Source organism: Delphinus delphis, chromosome 13 (genome assembly GCF_949987515.2).
Source record: "Delphinus delphis chromosome 13, mDelDel1.2, whole genome shotgun sequence".
Classification (NCBI taxonomy): Eukaryota; Metazoa; Chordata; class Mammalia; order Artiodactyla; family Delphinidae; genus Delphinus; species Delphinus delphis.
In genome coordinates, this window is record NC_082695.1 from 68,900,232 (window position 1) to 68,914,383 (window position 14,152).

At 36.9% G+C, this 14,152-nt stretch overlaps 1 protein-coding gene across 1 annotated transcript in view; it reads left to right on the forward strand.

The window, feature by feature from the left end:
* The window catches only part of DCC (DCC netrin 1 receptor), a 766,342-nt gene extending 754,043 nt beyond the window's left edge, over positions 1–12,299 (forward strand). Inside the window, exons 28-29 of the mRNA XM_060027782.1 lie at positions 8,404–8,546; positions 12,210–12,299. Of these exons, the coding sequence (XP_059883765.1) occupies positions 8,404–8,546; positions 12,210–12,299 (233 nt within the window). The remainder of the gene's footprint in view (positions 1–8,403; positions 8,547–12,209) is intronic.
* Positions 12,300–14,152: the final 1,853 nt, after the last annotated feature.

A 14,152-nucleotide genomic window follows, 5' to 3' on the forward strand; every position in this document is an offset into this window, starting at 1 on the left:
GGCCTCACACAGGGTCACTCCCACATAAAAACAGCCCTTCAAAGCCACAGTAGATAACCGTTTCTAAGTAAAATGAAAAAGCAGAGGAACCACTCCCAATTAAAAAAATGAGAAATCCCCTGTTTGTTTTAAACAAACAATGAAATACACCTCTCCAGTCTACCAGACTCTGAGTTCAAAAAGGAGGTAATAAAAATACTGAAGGAGTTAAGGAAGACTATCAATGGAAATGCAGATCACTGTAACAAGAAACTATAGAGGAGAGATCCAAAATTCCAAAATTAGACAACTCAATTGTCAAGATGAAAACCAAGTAACAGGCAATAAAATAGCAAACTAATGGAGAAGAATGATGATCTCGAAGACAGAATAACAGAAATTACACAACCAGACAGAAAGACAAATGAAAAACAAAGTAACACATGAGATCTATGGGATAATATAAAGTGTGCCGATTTATGCATAATAGAGATCCCAGAAGGAAAAAGATATCCAGGTACAGTAAGAACAGAGGGTCCCAAACAAGACGAACCTGACCAGACCCACAATAAGACATAATTGAAATGGCAAAAGTTAAATGAGTATTCTAAAGGCAGCAAGAGAAAAACAAATAGTTACAAGTGAACCCCCCCATAAGGATATCATCTGATTTATCCACAGAAACTTTATAGGCCAGAAAGGAGTGGCAAGATATATTCAAAGTTCTGAATGGGAAAAACCTGCAACCTAGGATACTCTAGCCAGCAAAATTAGCATTTAGAATGGAAGGAGAGAGAAAGAATTTCTCAGACAAGCAAAACCCAAAAGAATACATCAGTACTGAACCTGCTCTGAAAGAAATATTGAAAGGTGTTCTCTAAACAGAAAAGAAGCAAGAATCTATAAGAAAGGGAAAAATCACAATAGGAGAGGCAAATACATAAAAGCATTGTAGATCACTTAAATAAGCCAGTACATATATTTTTTAAAAATCAAAAAAAAATTTTGTGAAAGTGATTTTTAACTACACAGTGAACGGCAAAAGGATAAACACAGTGAACAGCAAAAGGATAAACATGAAGATGTAAAATAGGAAATCAAAATTACAAAGTGTCAGGGAGGGGAGTAAGAAAATATAATTTTTTTAGACTGTGTTTGAGCTTATTTGACTACCAGTCTCAAGCAAGTAGATATAGTAATGGGTTAACATACTTGCAATCCAGGGTAACCACAAATCAAAAACATATAATGGAGTCACAAAACTGAAAAGAACTCAAGTACAATACAAAAGAAAACCATCAAACCACAAAAGGAAAAACCAAAAGATAAAGGACAAAGAAGAAATACAAAATCAACTGGTAAACAAGATTTAAAGTGTCAATAAATACATACCTATAAATAATTACCTTAAATGTCAATAGACTAAATGCTCTGATCACAGGACAGAGTGGCATTTGGACAATAAAACAAGAACCTACAATATGCTGCCTACAAGAGACCCACTTTAGAGTGGAGGACACACCTATATTGAAAGTGAGGGGAGCAAAAAAGATATTTCATTCAAATAGAAATGACAAGAAACCAGGGGTAGCAATACTCATATCAGACAAAATAGACTTTAAAACAAAGTCCATAAAAAAAGATAAAGGACACTATATACTGATAAAAGGATCAACGCAAGAAGACAATATCACACTCAACACATATGCACCCAATATAGGAGCACCTAAATACATAAAACAAATACTAACAGACATAAATGGAGAAACTAATGGGAATACAATAATAGTAGGAGACTTTAACACCCCACTGACATCAGTGGACATAGTCCAGAAAGAAAATCAATAGGGCAACAGATATCCTAAATGACACACTAGAACAGTTATACATAATTGTTATCTTCAGAACATTAAATCTGGAAGAAACAGAATACACATTCTTCCCAAGCACACATGGAATGTTCTCAAGGATAGACCAAGACTAGGACACAGAACAAGTCTCAACAAATTAAAGAGGATAGAAATTATTTCAAGCATCTTCTCTGACCACAATGGCATGAAATTAGAAATCAGCCACAGAAAGAGAAATGAGAAAAAAACAATTATATGGAGACTAAACAACATGCTACTAAGAAACCAATGGGTCAAGAATGAAATCAAAGAGGAAATTTTAAAAATCCCTCAAGACAAATGACAATAAAAACACAACCATACAAAATCTATGGAATGTAGCAAATGCAGTCCTAAGGGGAAAGTTTATAGCATACAGGCCTTCCTCAAAAAACAAGAAAAACCACCTGACCTACCACCTAAAAGAATTAGAAAAAAGAACAAACAAAACCTAAAGTCGGCAGAAGGAAGGAAATAATAAATATCAGAGAGGAAATAAATAAAATAGAGATTTAAAGACAGAAAAAATTAATAAAACCAAAAGCTGGTTTTGTTGACAGAATAAACAGAATCAACAAACCTTTGGCCAGGCTCACCAAGAAGAAAAGAGAGAAGACCCAAATAAACAAAATAAGAAATGAAAGAGGAGAAATAACAACTGATACCACAGGAAAAAAAAAATCATTAGAGATTACTATGAACAATTATGTGCCAACAAATTGGACAACCTAGACGAAATAGACAGTTTCTAGAAACGTACAGCCCACTAAAATGGAATTAAGAAGACGTAGATAATTTGAACAGACTATAATTTTAAAACTCCATGCAAACAAAAGTCCAGGACTGGATGGCTTCATTAGGGAATTCTACCAAACATTTAAAGAACTTATACCGATCCTTCTCAAACTCTTCTAAAAGTTTGAAGAAAAGGGAACACTCCCAAAATCATTCTATGAAGCCACCATCACCCTGACACCAAAACCAGACAAAGAAACTACCAAAACATAAAATTACAGGCCAATATCTTTGATGAATATAGATGCAAAAAATCCTCAATAAAATATTAGCAAACCAAATCCAACAACACATAAAGTGGATCATACACCATGGTCAAGCTGGATTCATGCCAGGGTCACAAGCATAGTTAAACATATGCAAATCAATCAACGTGATACATCAGTCACATCAACAAAAGACAAAAAACACATGATCATCTCAACAGATGCAGAAAAAAACATTTGATAAAATGCAGCATCCATTCATATTAAAAACACTCACCAAAGTGGAAATAGAGGGACTGTATCTCAACATAATGAAAGCTATTTATGACAAACCCACAGTCAACATAATTCTCAATGGTGAAAAGCTGAAAGCCTTCTTGCTAAAATCTGGAACAAGACAGGAACGCGTACTCTCACCACTTCTATTCAACATAGTATTTGAAGTCCTAGCCACAGAAATCAGATAAGAATAAGAATTAAATGTATCCAAATTGGAAGGGAAGAAATAAAATTGTCATTATATTTAGATGACAAGACACTATGTGTTGAAAACCCTAAAGTCTCCACACAAAAAATACTAGAACTGATAAACAAATATAGCAAGGTAGCAGGATACAAGATTAACATACATAAATCAGTTGCATTTTTTACACTAACAATGAAATATCAGAAAGGGAAAGTTAAAAATAAAATCCCTTTTAAAATTTCCTCAAAAAAATAAAATACTTAGGAATAAACCTGACCAAGGAGGTGAAAGACTTACATGCTGAGAACTATAAAACATTGATAAAGGAAATTGAAGACTATTTAAAGAAATGTTAAAATATATTCCATGCTCTTGGGTTGGAAAAATTAATATTATTAAAATGGCCATACTAACCAAAGCAATCTACAGGTTTAATGTCATCCCTATCAAATTACCCATGACTTTTTACACAGAACTAGAACATATAATCCTATATGGAACCATAAAAGACCCAGAATTGCCAAAACAATCCTAAGGAAAAAGAATAAAGCAGGAGGCAAAATCCGCACAGACTTCAGACAGTACTACAAATCTACAGTAATCAAAACAGCATGGCACTGGCACAAAAACAGACATGGATCACTGGAACAGAACAGAGATCCCATAAAGAAACCCATACACCTATGGTCAATTAATCTTTAACAGAGGAGCCAAGATTATACAATGGGGAAAAGATAATTTCTTCAGCAAGTGGTGTTGGTAGAGTTGGACAGCTGCATGTAAATCAATGAAGTTAGAACAAACCCTCACACCATACACACAAAAAAGCTCAAAATGGCTTAAAGACTTAAATATAAGACATGACACCTTAAAACTCCTAGAAGAGAACATAGGCAAAACATTCTCTTATATAAATTGTAACAATACTTTCTTACGTCAGTACTTTCTTAGTCTCCCAAGGCAATAGAAATAAAAGCAAATATAAACAAATGGGACCTAATCAAACATAAGTTTTTGCACAACAAGGAAAACCATAAATAAAATGAAAAGACAACTTACAGAATACAAGAAAATACTTGCAAATGCTGCGACAGAGGAGATCCATCTCCAAAATATACAAGCAGCTCGTACAGCTCAATATTCAAAAAAAATAAACCACCTGATCAAAAAATGGGCAGGAGACCTAAATAGACCTTTCTCCAAAAAGACATACACAGAGGGCCAATAGGCACATGAAAAGATGCTCAACATTGCTAATTATTCGAGAAATGCAAATCAAAACTACAGTGAGGTAGCACCTCACACCAGTCAGAATGGCCGTCATCAAAAAAATCTACAAACAATAAATGCTGGAGAGGGTGTGGAGAAAAGGAAACCCTCCTGCACTGTCGGTGTGAATGTAAATTGGTACAGCCACTATGGAGAACAGTATGGAGATTCCTTAAAGAAGTAAAAATAGGGCTTCCCTGGTGGTGCTGTGGTTGAGAGTCCACCTGCTGATGCAGGGGACACGGGTTCGTGCCCCAGTCCGGGAAGATCCCACATGCCGCGGAGCGGCTAGGCCCGTGAGCCATGGCCACTGAGCCTGCACGTCCAGAGCCTGTGCTCCGCAACAGGAGAGGCCACAACAGTGAGAGGCCCGCGTACTGCAAAAAAAAAAAAACAAAGTAAAAATATAGTTACCATATGATCCAGCGATTCCCACTCCTGGGCATATATCTGGAGAAAACTCTAATTTGAAAAGATACATGCACCCCAATGTTCACTATTTACAATAGCCAAGACATGGAAGCAACCTAAGTGTCCATCAACAGAGGAATAAAGAAGATGTGAGATATATATATAGATACATATATATATATATATACACACACACACACACATATATATACACACAAAATATTACTCAGCCATAAAAAAGAATGAAATAATGACATTTGCAGCAACATGGATGGACTTAGAGATTATCATACTAAGTGAAGTCAGACCAAGACAAATATCACATGATATCACTTACATGTGAAATCTAAAAAATGATACACATGAACATATTTACAAACCAGAAACAGACACACAGACATAGAAAACAAACTTATGGTTACCAGAGTGGAAAAGGATGGAGGGGAGGGATAAATTAGGAGTTTGGGATTAGCAGATACAAACTACTATGTATAAAATAACCAACAAGCACCTACCATATAGCAGCACAGGGAACTATATTCAGTATCTTGTAATAACCTATAGTGGAGAAGAATCTGAAAAAGAATATATATATCTGAATCACTTTGCTGTACACCTGAAACTAACACAGCATTGTACATCAACTACGCTTCAATTTTTAAAAAAACCTAAAATTTAAAATTCAGTAACAGTTAGATTTCACCATACACCATCAAGAAAATCAAAGTCAAAATTGTAACAAAACATATAAAAGATATATACATAAAGTGTTAATTGTTGAAATGCCGCTACTCTGTTCTACCAAATGTAGGGAAGGAAGAGGTGACTCACAGAATGTGACCTATAGGAGGAACAACTTTCCATGGCAATAAAGCTACGTTCGGCTTTCATCAGAATATTGTGAACATTCTCGAAGGGATTATAAACAGAATTCAGAAAATGAAATTCAAAGTGGGAGTTCAACAGATACATTCTCAACGTTCACCAGTACTGTATGAAAATTCCTCGTTAAACTTTGTGCTTTCCCTTAGGTGATCATCTATAAGATTAATGTGAATTACACAAGGTGGACTATGTAGAGGGCCATTTTATAGCATCGTTCTGCCAGGGTTTTTAAATGCCTGCCTTTGTATTTGGGGTTACAACTAAGTTGGCTCTAGGAACACTGTGTTCATAGTCAGAGGCAGACTTACTATATAAATGATTTCTTCAGATCTAACGAAAACCAGCTGGCATTACATTCTCTGGAAGAATGAAGGTTTGCCTATTGTTCAAAGAGAAAAAAACTGAGAGTGAAAATTGATCATGTAAGACAAACCCAAAATCACTTGTGGCGCAGCAGTGAGTACCAAACGTATGTGTATAGGACTTTGCTATTTAATTTTAAACATGTTTTGGCTTTACAGCATAGTATTAGAATTACAAGTTTGTAAAGGTTATGCCAAGTTTTATGTTTGTATAAATTTAAACAACATTGTAATAGAAGTAGCTTAAATTAATGCTAAGTTCATTGTTTCCCCTTTAAATTCAAACATAATTTAACTACAAGAAACTGTAATACAATAAATAGTTTCTACCCTCAGGTTACTTATAGTCTTGAACTAGATTTCATATTCTTTTACATTGCTTCTTCGAAAACCTCATTTAAATTGGATGGACTAGATCAAAATATCAATGATAAAAGCTTAATTTGCTCAGTTGCAAATCCTTGCTCTGTCTGCCCTTTTGCAATGTATGAACTTAAGCAAGTTACTCCATTTCTCTTCATTTTAGCATCCTCATATATGAACTGGAGATAGAAGGCTTGTTTTGGCAATTAAATATTAATAATAGCTAGCTCTCTTTGAACAAGTTACAGGAAAGCAGCCACTTTAATCTTATCAATCCTCAAATTATTATTTCTATTTTATAGATGAAGAAACAGGCAAGAGAAATTAGTTGAACAAGGAATTACATATGTAGTACGTAGTTAGGCTTTATAGGATCTGAATTCAGATTGGGTTGGTAAGTAGCAAATTCTTCTGCACTATGTTATTTTGCCTAAAATAAACTAAAATGCTTAGCATAAGTCTAGAGCTTAGGAGGAACTCCATAAATATTCCTTCCTTAAGAAAATTATTCTTGTTTCTCCTGTCTCTATATCTCTTCTCATATGAGTTACCAAAAACCTCAGATCACCCTCTAGTGATAAATGATTCTAACTGCAGACTTTGAGCCTTGGTTTAAGAAAAAGAGTGAAAGAATATAAATATGAAGGAATTAAATGCTAGGCCACGGTATGAAAAAATGTGCTTTTGTTGGGATTTAGCATTTAGCAAATTGCTAGCCTCCTAGATTGTTTGCATTCTTTCTTTCCCAGTAAGCAAATACCCCTTATTTCTCTGATAGTAGAATAACTTTTGAGTTTTATTAACTAGAATTATGTTTTTGAAAGTATGGTCAAAATAACTTTTTTCCCCAAAAATATATAGTACACCATTGGGATCATTAGAACTTAAATATCATCACTGATGATAGAAGAGAACTGAGGCAAACTTCTTTTGATGACTTCAGTACCTTCTATGCTGAGGTCTTGGTTATAGTACTAAGAATGACAAAAGTCCTTAGGCATGTAAGGTATACTAGCTGATTCGATATGCCTTTATAAACTTTTTGTTTTAGACTATAGGGACAAAGTTATATTACTGCTATAATCTAAGCAGAATTTACAAGGCAAATTTTAGACCCAAAAAGAAAAGGTAGCCATTGTTTATAGCAGACTAAAGTATCATTTGGGAGAAACTCAGCAGTTACTCAAATGATTTTCATGAGGATTAGAATGTATTTCATTGAGAGACACTAATACTCATCAGGACAGAATCATATCTTTTTTCTTTTCCGAAAGAAAATCAATGATGATATTCAATCAGGTTAGCCATAAAGGACCGTTTTGTACCGTAACATCTAACACTCATTTCCAGATCAGAGCAACCATCTCTTTTAACTGCACAAATATTCCTTGGCACTCACAGTTTATGGCTTATATAGGTGGTTTAGCCCGGGGCTTTCTGGCTCAAAGCTGAGGCTGGCCCAAAATGAGCTGGGCTGACACTTTAGAAGATGTGATGAACAGTCTGCAACTCCCAGGCAACCTTTCACAGGGAGATTTGAAATCCACTTGAAATTACGTATGACTGGTGGAGCTTCACCTGGAGAGGCCTAATCGGGATTGTTTTCGATTCAGTAGAAATAAAATAAGCCTGTTCATTGTGTCAGAATCCATCTCTAGACTATAGAATGAACAATAACCTAAAATCAATGCCAACCCACTGGATTCGGCTTACGTGCTTGAGAGTTTGTTCCAGGGTGTTTTATACGGTACTTTCATCACTCTGTGTTTTCCTTTTAGGGCCTACTCTTCCCAAGACTCATGTCAAAACAGCCTCTCTTGGGTTGGCTGGAAAGGCAAGATCTCCTTTGCTTCCTGTATCTGTGCCAACAGCCCCTGAAGTGTCTGAGGAGAGCCACAAACCAACAGAGGATCCAGCCAATGTAAGACCATCCTTGAACTTCATGCCCCATTAAGGGAAGCACTGCTGTGCAATGCAGTCTAAGCCAACCAGCATTCTCCATTAACCCCAAGCCCTTGCTGTTCTTATTGTTTGTTTAGTTCTGTTTTCCTGCACTTACATATGAAGAGAAGAAACTTTAGGGAAAAACATTATATCAGGGATTTAGTTATATTAAAAAAATCGTTGGTACTTAAAGCCAACCTTATAAATACAAGCAGATAGCAACAGAATGAGTGACTTTACATACATATATGTATATATACACACGTGTATATATATGAATATACACGTGTGTGTGTATATATACATAGATAGATATACACTATCATCACTATCCTATAATATGAACCACATGTGTAATTTAAGTTTCAAAGAGTCACATTAAAAGATGTAAAAAAAAAATTATGCACACACACATTTTCATCAATGAGATGAAACACCTTGGCATACCTGGAAATATAACTATATAATTATTCTTTAAAATAGAAAAATAGTAATAAAGCTATACTCTGAGGAACCTTCTGAAGTTATACATGTCACTTATAAAATCATAAAATAGCCTAGAAATACAGAATTGAGAAGAGGAAAACACAAAATGAAGAAATGAAGGAAGGAATTTAGGAAGAAAAAAAAAAAGAAGGAACTGATATATTTAGAGGGGAAAGTTTAGTTATTTAATGAGAGAAAAGTTTGCCAACTAAGGGAGGCAGCTAAAAAGTGATCAAATTAGAAAACTCTGAAAAAACTCCATGGGGACCAAAAAAAATCGAAATTTTGAGAAAGCAAACAATTCCCCCAACAATGCATTTTGAGGGAGATTTAAAAAGACGTTGCCTGAAGGCAGCAATTTAGAAAACTCTGGAGTCTTTCTGAATATAATTCAAGAGAAAACATTTAAAAGAAGGCTAAGGTACTAACACATATGATACCTTGAAAAATTAGAGGACTGGAGGGGAAAAAAAGATGCAAAAAAACCCAGATTAGAATCATCTCATTTGAATTAACATAAATTTTTTCTCGATTTTATTGTTTTCAGTACTACAAATAATAAAATATTTTAACATTTGGAGATCAGACAATCTGGATATGTGTATGTGTGTGAATGTTTGCAGAAGTATGTTATATAATTAACATACTTTCATACTTAAAAGATTCAAATTTACAAGAATCTAATGCACTGCTCTGTCCGGATATAGCTGTTTACATATTGCAATAGTTTAGTGTCACCGTTGTTAGCCATATCTTAATTCAGATCAAATTCCTAAATTTATATATCTCATCTCATAAGGAATCATGTCAGGTGGCCCAGTTTTTGCACTTAAGATTGACTCTAAGGGACTTCCCTGGTGGTGCAGTGGTAAAGAATCCGCCTTACAATGTGGGGAATGCGGGTTCGATCCCTGGTCAGGGAACTAAGATCCTACATGCCATGGGGCAACTAAGCCTGCACGCCACAACTACTGAGCACACGTGCCTCAACCAGAAAGCCTGTGTGCTGCAAACTACAGAGCCCATGCACTCTGGAACCTGTGCACCACAACTAGAGAAGAGAAAACCTGGACTCCACAACTAGAGAGAAGCCTGTGCACTGCAACCCCGCGTACTGCAAATAAGACCCGATGCAGCCAAAAAAATAAAAATAAAAAAATAAACTGTTTTAAAAGGTTGATTAAAAAAATATAGTGACTCCAAGGAGTGACAGCCCAAAGTATAATACGAACAGCAATAAGATTATATAATATGTTAAAGGAAATATAGAAATGGGACAAATAATCTAGATCATCACTATTCTATAAAAATATAATGTGAATCACATGTGTAGTTTAACACTTTCTAGGAGCCACATGAAAAGATGTAAAAATAAACAGGTGAGATTACTTTTAATGATATATTTCATCTAACCCAATACTTCCAAAATATTATCATTTCAACATGCAATAAATATAAACATTTATTAAGGTATTTTACTTTGTTTGTATTAAGTGCTCATAATGTGATGTGTATTTCATGTGTACGATGCATCTATTCAGGCTACCCATATTTTGAAAATCCAGTAGCTACGTGTGGTGTGATGTTGCTGGATTGGACAAGATCTAAATAATTTGAGAAAACTACACAGATAACTATGACATCATTTTGGGAAAGGAGTTATCAAATTCATCAGTTCACTTCAGCATCCCTCCTCATACATAGGTCAGTCTTTTGGGCCAAATTGGCTACATCTTTCAATCCCTGTTAAACTCAAAAGATTACACATTACATGACCAAATCATTCACTGGCAGGCTGAGATTCCCACGAGAAGGTACCATTTCCAGACTGTTTAATACCACAAGTTGTTTCTTCTCCACCAGTGTTCTCATGGCATCCAGGGTGTTTGTTTGGCAGGACTTAATATACATTCTGACCATAGTACTGAGTAATGCTTCCTGGCCTCCACAGAGCAAAACATCATGCCTCAGGCCTCAATCTGGTTCAATAATTTCAATAAGTTCATCAAATGAATGAGCTCACCAAGCATAACCAGGCAGAGTCGGTATGTATACGTCAAAACAAAGGGTATTTTGAGAAAGGAAAAGAAAAAAGATACTAACATTTATTGAGCACTTAGCACTCGCCAGACTGACCTGGTGAATCCTCCCAGCCACCCAGTGAGGTAAGCTTGCTATTCCCGGTTTGACAAATAAGGAGACCGACTCAAAAGGTCAAGTCTATAGAAGAACTGGGATTCAAAGCAACACCACAGCCTTGTTCTCCCCACTGGCTGACCATCAGAATTAGCTGGGAAGCTTTATAAAAGGAAGAGATTCTAACCTGTCCTTGACCTACTGAATCCAAATCCCCGAGGCTAGTGACCAGGGGGTCTGTGCTCACTAATAGCGAGGTATTATTAATGACACGATTCTAGTGGCTCACGGTAAGGGAGAGAGTTACAGACAGTATGGTCACTAAGATTCTGCCGTTCAGGCTTTCCATGTTATCCACCAATCAAACCGTGTCATAAGGTCACCTCTACAACCACGAACAGAGGCAGTTCTGGTTTGGGGTGAGAATTCTGTTTTCATACACAAACTAAGGTCATAATCCTCAGACTTTTCACTGTTCAGGTCAAGTTCCCACACATAAAAAAGTGCCTATGTGGTGTTACAAAGAAAGGAGACCTGGTGATGTAAATTCTGTTCATATCCTAATGGAAAGGAAAAGGAACATGTTGACTATGTACCGTACCATGTGCTGAACACTGATAAGCACTAAACATGTCACAGGATGCTGAGAATAGCCTATGAAATAGTTAGCATCATCATCATTTTACATCTGAGAACTACACATCAGAGAGGTTTACTAACTTGTCCAAGATCACACAGTTTGGTAGAACTTGATTTGAAACAAGATTTTTTCTGACACTAAAGCCTTTGCCTCCTCACAAGGATGAACACAGTGAAATAGCAGACAGTCATTCATCACTGCCTCTTTTATTACCAGCATCTTCCTTCAATGATGATATGCTGAGTCCACAGCCCCTGGCTATGGGCCACCGTGCCATGCATGAGAATACGGTGAATCAATGAGACATGGCCCTGCCTTAACCAAAGGAGTGCACCGATATCCACCTGTACTGATTCTTTGCTCTCATTCTCTCTGTAGGTGTATGAACAGGATGATTTGAGCGAACAAATGGCAAGTTTGGAAGGGCTAATGAAGCAGCTTAACGCTATCACAGGCTCAGCCTTTTAACACACATTGCCGAATTGATGAGTTGAATCTTCCGGGACCTTTGCAGCATTACCAATTACCCATAAACAGCACACCTGTGTCCAAGAACTCTATCCAGTGTACAGGTTAACCGTCAGGACCACTGAGTTCTGGAAGATCCTGAAGCAGTTCAGAAGGAATAAGCATCCCTTCTTTCATAGGCATCAGGAGTTTCAAAATGATGACTCTGGGGTCCCTTAACAAAAGCAAAGATACATCTTCACTGCAATGTCAAAGCCGAAGCTGCTAGAATAGTCCTGGGCCTTTGCCACTGCAGTGACCACAGTGTCATGACAGATGCTTACGTTTTCCCTCATCAAGGCCTGTCATTTTCTTCTATGTGTAGGTCTAGTCTTACAAAATGCAAGTGCATTATTGAAGCCTGTACCCTGCCATGGCAAATCAGCGCAAGCTCACTATTTTATTTTCAGATTTAAGGTACAAAGCACCCATGGGAATTTTCTCACCACATAGCACCAAAGGATTGGATGTTTTTCTGACAGCACAAAAAAGTAAACAAAAGGCAGCAAATGCTTACGTTTTGTAGCTCAAGTCATTCTTGCACAGGTGGTGGAATTCAGCAAGTGGCTATAAAATTCACCCATTTTAGCAAGTATTGGTAAATCCACTCTTGGTTAACATTGATGTCTGGAGAACAGGAACATTTAGAAATCTGCAACTAGTGGCATCCTGCCAGCAACCAGTCCATTTCCTAAAAGAGGATACAATATGCAATCTTTTCAGACACATGATAATGACGTGCTTAAGCTCGTAATAGGAAACTTTAATTTGGGTGGCTTTCATGCCATACCACACTGTGATGATATTTCAAAGCTTCACCAAGTCCATCTCCCTCAGGAGTCTGGCTAGACTCCACCCCATCCCTCCCTGAGTTCCCCTTGGCAACCAGCCCTGGCCAGGTGGCTGTCTCCACACATCCCTTGGCCTCCTGACCCACCTTTCTGAAACCCTCCGTGGAAGTGGCAGAGCCATCATGAGGGAGGGAAGGAAAATGGAAGGCAGTTTCAAACAGTACCTTCTCTTGAGTGATGTCACTTCCACCAGCAGAGTCCTCACTGACTTAGAGCAGGCCGTGTTGGTAGGTGACAACCACCGAGCTCTGTTGTCAAGGAAACCTTCTGCACCATGCCTGCCCAGAGTCAGAGAGCAGCAGAGGGAAGGCATCACTTGACACTTGGGACACATCCTAAACCCAGTGGATACTCTTTAAAACTGCATCTTCATTGTGACATAGAATCTTCAACTCCCACTGCCGTGTTTATCTACAGCTTGCAACTAGGTGAAATTAAAAAGATTTTGTGTGCACCCTTTTAGTTTTTGAATTTGAAGCTGCATTTGGAGTTAATCCATTTATGCAGCTGAATCGCCAAAAGGGAGCCAGTTTGCATATTTATCAGTTAGGCAACTTGAAAACCCAGTAAGAGAGTTTCAGCTGAATTATTCCTTTCAGCTCTGCCTTTGATTTCAAGCTTGAGTAGGTCCTAATTTTAAAAGAGCATGGAAGGGATAGGATCTTTACAGCCTAATAGCTCCTTTTATTAGGTGGGTAATTATATATGAATCCCTGAATGAAATATTTTGAGTAAAATGGCACTGTAACGGAAGTAATAATTCAGATTATTTTTTTACAGTTTTATGTCGGGAAGGAAATCTTATGTCAAAGAGAGGGCTTGTTCAAATGGTTCATTAGAAAGTCCGGTCCATTTGTGAAATTGTTCCTTCAACAAAGAGTGCTTGATCGATTGACTTATATTTTCATGAAGTCCTTCTGAAGAGCTATGTGGTGTTACCCTATGGGGCAGATAACTCTTATT